This window comes from Charadrius vociferus, unplaced genomic scaffold (genome assembly GCF_000708025.1).
Source record: "Charadrius vociferus isolate BGI_N301 unplaced genomic scaffold, ASM70802v2 scaffold49, whole genome shotgun sequence".
Classification (NCBI taxonomy): Eukaryota; Metazoa; Chordata; class Aves; order Charadriiformes; family Charadriidae; genus Charadrius; species Charadrius vociferus.
In genome coordinates this window covers 4,140,736-4,148,965 of record NW_009661375.1, presented here as the reverse complement: position 1 = coordinate 4,148,965, position 8,230 = coordinate 4,140,736, and the positions used below count along the sequence as shown (strand labels likewise).

At 43.4% G+C, this 8,230-nt stretch overlaps 1 protein-coding gene across 1 annotated transcript in view; it reads left to right on the top strand.

Moving 5' to 3' along the window:
• The window catches only part of DDHD1 (DDHD domain containing 1), a 105,654-nt gene that overhangs the window by 46,886 nt on the left and 50,538 nt on the right, over positions 1-8,230 (top strand). Inside the window, exon 2 of the mRNA XM_009893950.1 lies at positions 4,804-4,977. Coding sequence (XP_009892252.1) covers positions 4,804-4,977 — 174 coding nt within the window. The remainder of the gene's footprint in view (positions 1-4,803; positions 4,978-8,230) is intronic.

Sequence of the window (8,230 nt, the reverse complement as noted above, 5' to 3'; positions counted from 1 at the left end):
TACAGATTATACTGAAAAATCTCCTCTTGTGTTGCAGTCACCTCATTTCCCCACCCAACCCAGAGTATTCAATGTAATTACCGTTAATATATCACTCTTTCTTCTTAACTGAAATGCCACTTGCTTTTGGACCTGGTGACTTTTAGCATGGGTAGGTCGTCGTCATCATGATCGCAGTTAGACTTTGACCTGGACTGAAATCCAGCATTACGCGCTTAAAACGTGATAGTCATCGTTGTTGAGTTTTGAAAACACAGATGTTAATGGGAAGTTGGTTTTTCCCACTTTTACTGTGATCACAAATTTGATTGTTTCGGTTCTGAAAGGCAGTGTGGAGTTTTCTTAAAACCAAACTGTACCTCTGGTGGAAGGAAATGTCATTTACTCGCTTCCTCTACCATGTGGTTTTCTCTGGAGGTTTCCCAGTAGCACAGTGATCAACCCTATCGTCTGGCTAGTGATGTGAAATAGTTCAGGATGCCATGGCAGCACGCATAGTGTGCAACAGTTTAAAGGAGAGGAGTTTAAAAAAAAAAAAAAAAAAAAAAAAAAAAAAGGCAACTCCTGGGTCTTCCTAAAATCCCACTGAGCTTTGGAAAACAAAATTGCCTCGCTCAGGTTTTAAAACCCTAATCTGAACACAAAGCCCCATAGTAATCTGTCTTTGGATCTGAAAGTGATTTATATTTCCATAGAAATGCCCTTTCCAGAGCCAGATATATTAGTTTATTCCCAAGCTAAACTATCCTGTAAAAATTTTACAGTAAATTTTTTCTTACTTCAAACATGCCAATTCTTCCTGGCTGAGCTTTTCTGGAAAAGGCATTGCCCATCTTCTGTTTGAGAGCTGCTGTTGAGGCTGCAGTCTACGCTTGTAAAGAATTGCCTCGGTAAAGTTCATCTCGGGGAAAAAGAGCCTGAAAAAGTTTATTTTAATGCTTTATGTTTAGAATTTTAAAAATCTGTAGGTGGACGTTCCCACGTGAAAAACTTAAAGCCCTTCAAAACTGAAAAAGAGTTGTCTTGTGTTCATTTGGTTTGGAGTACAAAATAGTATTCATATGATTATTATTTTTTTTTTAAATCTTTTTATGGATTCAGTGAATGGAGCCTCGTCAGAATGCTTAGTCAAGAATTAAGGAATTGCTTACAGATTTTCCCAGTAAGGATTAACATCTGACGTAGTCGCGTCATTGCTTCAGCAACAATGGGATCCTTTATCTACGCTCACATATTATGTGCATTTCATTTCTTCTTACAGGCAGTGCTTTGTTTGTAAGAGCAGCCTGACTGGATCTGTGTGTATCGGCCCTACTGAAAAATGTGGATATCTGACAGGTGCAAAACCTTACGGGAATCCGGCAAAGGTTAAGACAAGCGTGTGATGAGAGGCTACTGTATGTGGTGACAACTACCATTGCTGTGGTTACTTTTCATTTCAAGAAAACGAAATACTCGTGTTTCCCACTTCGTTGGTGGGATGTAGGCTCCAAAATTACTTTAAATTTTCATAGACAATTGAATTTTCTATGCCATTTGTAGTGACTGTTAACTTCTGCGGTTTAAAGCCACTCAGATCTTTCATTCTTCTGATATGTGTGGATTCATTTTCATTAAATAACTGTGCCCTTCGAACACCCCAACCTCTTTATTCATCTGGTGGATCATCAGCATCCGAAATGTTAGCAATTCAGTGCATAACGATTGGTTCCCCTCTGGAATAGCTCTTTTAGCTGTGCAAACAGAAGTTGAGTGGCAGAACCGGGTCCTGTGCTATTTCTCTCTGCGTTTTGGTCAGGCCAACGAAACCCAAATTTTCCATTGTTTATAGGCAGAGCTGAGGATGGAGGGGGGGATCGGAGAGTTTTGGTGGGGTTGAGGGGCGCACTTGGGAGGGATGAACTGGCACAGCTGATGCCTGCCAAAGCAAACGGGGATCTGTGGGAAGCTGGAGATGTTGTTTTGGGAAATTCACTCTCTGCGTTGTGCCGTGTGCGCACAGAGGGGCAGTTTTATAGGGTTGCCTGCAGGATTCCCAGGCACCGGAATGCTTGGGTAACTGGGAGAACACCTGTGCTAGCACCAAGTGAGGGAAGTTCAGTGGTGATCTGGGCTCTTTGCTCCTTGTCATCTGCCTCCAGCGTCCGTTTCTCTCCCCGCCTCCAGCTTTCCTGCTATTCATCCCTCCCTGCTGGCTGCTGCGGGACCGGCTTAAGGATGCCATCGCCCTCGAGTGTGCCCTCTTTCTGTCACGGAGTTGGGGTGTTAAGAAATTGTACTGTAGAAACAGTGTTTTCCTGTAGGGGATTCGTTATGGGAAAGGTGTCAAAGTTGGCTTTGGAAACAATTTGAGTGTTAGTTGCCCTGTGGGGAGATTATTTTAAGGAGATTTCCCTTTTGTTTTCGTAGCTTCTAGGTGCAGTGGTCTGAGGGATGAAGAATTTAAAATAGATTAGAGGTTCCAAGTAAATTATGGAGTTGCTTGCAATTCTCTATTACATTCTCATCTGCAAGCAGTTAGTATAAAAAATACTTCTGGGTCTACGTGAGCCGGCAATGTGCACTGGCAGCCCAGAAGGCCACCGATATCCTGGGCTGCATCCCCAGCAGCGTGGCCAGCAGGGCGAGGGGGGATTGTGCCCCTCTGCTGCGCTCTGCTCTGGGGAGACCCCCCTGCAGTGCTGCCTCCAGCTCGGGGGATCCAACATAAGGAGGACATGGACCTGTTGGAGCGGGTCCAGAGGAGGCCACAAAGATGCTCCGAGAGCTGGAGCCCCTCTGCTGTGAGGAGAGGCTGAGAGAGTTGGGGGGGTTCAGCCTGAAGGAGACCTTAGAGCCGGGGAGACCTTAGAGCCCCTTCCAGTGCCTAAAGGGGCTACAGGAGAGCTGGGGAGGGACTCTGGATCAGGGAGGGGAGTGATAGGAGAAAGGATGATGGTTTTAAACTGAAAGAGCGGAGACTTACATGAGATATGAGGAAGAAATTCTTTCCTGTGAGGGTGGTGAGCCCCTGGCCCAGGTTGCCCAGAGAAGCTGTGGCTGCCCCATCCCTGGAGGTGTTCAAGGCCAGGTTGGACGGGGCTTGGAGCAACCTGGGCTGGTGGGAGGTGTCCCTGTCCATGGCAGGGGGTTGGAACTGGATGATCTTTAAGGTCCCTTCCAATCCAAACCGTTCTATGATTCCATGATACTGGTGTCCACGGGCACAACAAGAACTAGTGGCATACCTGTAGCGGAGGGCAGTGCGGAGATTTCTGAACCTCCATCAAGCGTAGTGGGACATGCCCAGTTCCGCGAAAGAGGTGCTTGGGTGGCCTGAGCTCATGGCTGTGCTACCAGAGCGATGTGGCCGGGCTAAACACCACTACCCTTGGCTGGGTCACCTTGCCCAGCTGCATTTGTACTGGTCTGGTGGTAGATCAGATAGATCCCTTTCTTTGCTCAGTAGCTCTGAAATCTCCGCGCACTCTATTGTTTCTTGTTTGTTTTTTTGTACCTGATTCTCATTTACTGTTTCTTTGCATTTGTTGTTTCTGTTCTAAGCTGTTCTTATCAGCTTTTTTCCCCACCTTCCAGGTAGGAACAGATCTTTGAGTAGTAAAGCCCATTTTTTTTCTTCCATCTCCTTTTTTGAGCCTCTTCTTTCGTGGTTGAGACCGTAGCTGCTTTGGAGAGCTAAATTTGTGTGGTTAGGATGCGCACACACGAGACATTTGCGTTTGGATGAGTCTCTCTCTGCGTACACAGCATACAGCAGCACAGGTTAGTGTGCGCTGGAGGTCAGTGGTCCAACTGCTCCGGGGTCTCGGCAGACCTGTCCTTCTGCTGGTCCTTTGGGGCTGGAGGTTGGGGTCTTCCAGGCTTGTGGAGCGCAGGCAGTATTTCTCCTTCTTTGTTTTCCAGATGTAGGAGGAGAAATTCTGAGCTGAGCTACGTTGGGTGTTATTGTCTCAGCTTGCTGGCTGCGATGGGTATAAGAGAATTCTTGCTCCCTGTAGCCCCAGTAGTTAACATGGGTATCAAGCACAGCTTGAAGAATAAGCACCAGGGTAGATTTTTTTTTTTTGTAGAAACTTCTCTTTTGTCACGTGAACAACAAATACTTCCTCATCTGGAGTGCCGAAACTGAAACTGGAATGACAGTGACTGAAAACAGCCTTTACCGAAAGACTGATTTTAATTTAAAAAAAAAAAACAACCGCCTTTCATCGTTAAAATCACCCTTTATGCTAATTGATGCGTAATTTGGGTTATTTTAAGGGCAATTTCCAAAGGAAACAAGACTCTGTGCAGTCAGGGTGAGCACGAGTGGTTTTGTATTTGCTCCTCGTTCTGCATCCTCTTTGGTAACTTTGAAACCAATGGTTGTTATCAGTCAAATTTTATAGAGGAGCTGGAGTCTCACAAAGTTCCTAATTTTTTGAAAATTCAAGGCAACTGGGTAGAGAGGAGTATAACCCATTAATGCTGGACTGTTGTTTGAATTTAACCCTTAATAAATCTTACGGAATCTACATCTTTCTGTCTCTCTCACATCCTCACCCACGCTCTGCAAATTTGGCCTCATTAGTTCAGGTGTTTGCCGATTAATGCTACTTTCACTATTCATTTCAACCCCATGGGAAAAGGTGGTGGTGTTTCTCGAGGCATTTGTGGTTACCTTGTTAAGGGTCCCAGCAGCGGGAGCGTAACTTTTTCATCAAAACACCAAACAGAATTGCCTTCCCTCTTACCTGTTGTCAGTTTGTGATACGTTGCATTAAAAAAAAAAAATAATTAAAAAATCTCTTGTTTGGTTTCCAGAAACAGAAAAGATCCCTGTAATGCGTGGACAGTGGTTTATTGATGGTACATGGCAACCTCTGGAAGAGGAGGAAAGTAACTTAATAGAACAGGAGCATCTCAACCGTTTCAAAGGCCAGCAGCTGCAAGAGAGCTTTGATATGGAAGTATCAAAACCTGTTGACGGGAAGGAGGGTAAGATTGTTTAGATCCCTATTTTTATAGTATGTTGTCTGGACAGTTGTCTGTTTTTTCTTAAGGAAGGATGTGATCTGTAATGGTTTTCCATCCTACGTAGTGGGGAACATTATTATAGGCATCAGTTTGCTCTCCCAGTTTTTCAGTGCATCTTCATGTTGTAGGATTTCCTGCTGCAGCACATTTGATGAGCACCATAAAAATTATATTCATGGGTAAACTTCTTGTTCCCATTTTGCTTCGTGTTTCATATCTTTCCATTTTGTTTGAAATCTCACTTCAAACTGAAATCTCTTGATGGGATGAGAAGACTCAGTGTCTGAATGCAAACTGCCTATTAGCTCTCTGGCCAGCATTCCTAATTCTGCCCTAAAGGGAGCATCACTTTTACAGATCACATTTCATTTTCCATTCTTGTTCAGTCTGTGAATTTATTAGAGTGGTTTTCAGCTATATTAAATCTTGGTCATTCATTCTGTTATGGAAGTCCTTATATTTTAATGACCAGGCTGAGAACAGTCAGTTAGTATTCCTGGGAATCTCAGTCAAATGCATTTAATGTTTTTAAGAATAGTCTTCTGAAATTACTGATCTGTTATTTAATATACATAGTTGAATTGCTTGATCAGGGTAAGTATAGTACAGCAAAAGTTCAGTATTTTTGGCTTTCACGCTTCAGTTCCATGTGTTGGTTCTCACTTGGCGAACAATCTACAAACCAAGAGCTGCAAGTGCAGAGGCCTCACAATATATTTTAATAGCGTTTTGGCTGTGTTATTCTTTATAAAGCAACTTTATTTTTCATCTCTTTAAACTACAACTTTGTACGAAGCCGTTACAGAGCGTAGGAGTGGCTGTGTTTTGGCCACGAGCATGGAGGAGTTCTTATGTGTGAGCTACATGAGCACACAAGTAAAAGCTTGTTAATAAATTAGAAGCAAGGCATTATTCAGGGTACTTCTGTAATTACTGTAACGAAAACCAGAATATCATTTGTTGACTTAGGGAGGTTTTTCAACAGTACAGAGAGCGGTTAAGTTTCTAACTCCCCTCGAGACTAGCAAGGACTCTGTGAATGGTTTTTTTTTCCTATTTGGACCACTTTAAAAGATCTTTTCCTCTGGCCAAGCCTGCAGTACGTACAGTCTTCTGCTTTAACAGCTCTGTCAGGTAGGTGCGTAAATGGTGTGAGCCCCGAGCCACAGCACCGTGCCAGTACAGCCGCCCCTTCGAAAGGCACTTTTACCTGTGTTTCCTTGTGCATGTAATGAGCCGTCCTTCCAGTGTACTGGTACAAAGCTCAGCTTTGTTAGTACAGCCGTACCCCCGCCCTGAGTGCGGTGCTGTTTGTCATAGGGTACTGTGCTTTTACATGGAAAACACATCTTTATTGCTGCTGGGTGCTTCCAGCCTTTGGGAGCTTAACCTCTGATGGAAGGAAGGAAGGATGGCTTCAGCTGTACTTGGATTCTCCTTACTGAGTAAGGAAGAGAGTTCAGGGTTTGTCTTGTTTTGTTTTTTTTTTAAAAAAAAAGTCTGGTCTGTGGAGCAGAAATTTTCAGATTTGAGGTTGGAGAGATTGGGGAGAGTGATGAGAAAGACAAATTCCCTGCTATTCATGAAAACATAAAAAAATCAGAAAAAGAAACTCCCAATTCAGACACCAGTGCCTTTTCTAAAACTGAAGGGTTTTTTTTAAAAAAAAAAAAAGCAACACCCCCCCACCCCAAAAAAACCCCAAGCTGTGTATGCAGTCACTTCAAAATTAAATACATGTCAAGTTACCAGTAACTTTCAATAGATTCTTTCTTGTGGTAGTAAAAGGAGAGTTGCAAGAAAATTATAGCTAACAGTAAGTGTGAAAAGTGCTTTTGTCATTATAATATGCCTCTCAATACATCTCTGATCAGCCGGCATCCATGATTGCCATCTGCACGTGGCACTGGGAGACGCTTCACAACTTGCATTATCGCTGGTGAAGTAAACATAATTAGTTGGAGATGTGCTGAATTCAGTTTATAAATATCTTAAGTGCCACAATTTGTTGCTACAGTTTGTTGTAATTCCATCCAGTGCGAAATGTATTTTGGTCCCATCAAGGTTTCCAGGTAGCTGTTATTTAAGACTGGTGAAAGTTAGAATAGATCCATAAATATCATTGAAAGGCAAAGTGTCTATTAGCAATGCGATGATAAAGCACTGTCAGTGATGAAAAACTAGCCGTCTCATGTCATTCCTCAGCAAAATTAACACAATCTGCTGTAACAGTCCCTTAGTACTTAGACATCATTACTTTCTTATATGAACGTGCCAGTTTGCATCCATGAATAACGAAGAACTAGCTTGTCAACAAGCATCTTGTTGATATGCAGTAGACAAACCTGTCAGCTCTTGATTTGACCCCAGCTGTGCTCTATAAACGGTGGCAGCGGGCTGAAAAATTAGGAGCAGGTTCCACTTTGCTGCTCCTGTTGTACATAATATTCTTTGATTCAGCCTGCGAACTCGGGGCTACGTGTGATACCCTGGAACTTAGCATCCAAGACTCAGTTGACGATTCATTTGCAATTTAACCATATTTATTTGTTTATTTATTTGCCCTCTGAAATCTTTTTGTGAAGAAAAAGGAACTGCGAGCGAGTTCACTGGGTGTTTAGCACCCTCAGCTTTTGAGCAGCCCACCCAGCGTGTTGCTGGTGATGGAATCGCCCTCTTTTAAGCCCAGGGCAAGTGGTGCTGCTTCCCGCTTGCCCGTGGAGCCATCCCTACAGATGAGTCCAGCTGTGCAAAAGCCGACAGCGAGCGCGCTGTACATTACCTGTGAAGGGTAGCTGCTCAGCATGCAGTGCCTATCTTCTTTCCCCATCTCTTTAGTTTTGGCATATGTGTTAGGAGGGTACGCTTATGTCTAAAAAAAAAACCCATTTCCCACTCCAATGATTTGCTTTATTAATTCTGCTCTGGGGTTGCAGCATGGTAACGAGGAAATAACGAAGCTTCATACGGGGCTTTTGTTGGTGATAGGATGTTGATGAATAAATGCCCCATTATTAAACTCTTAATCCAAGCAAACCTTCCTTCGAAAGTGCAAAATATTTCAGAATAGGGATCTCAACCTGTGGCCTATAAGTAGCATAATTCCCGTGCTGCCTTCCAGGGTTGTTTGGGAACATGTGAAGCTGTAAATGCTGAAGGTAACAGAAAGCACATCACGGTGTTTAGGTGAATAATTTCTCAAGTTCTGTTTTCT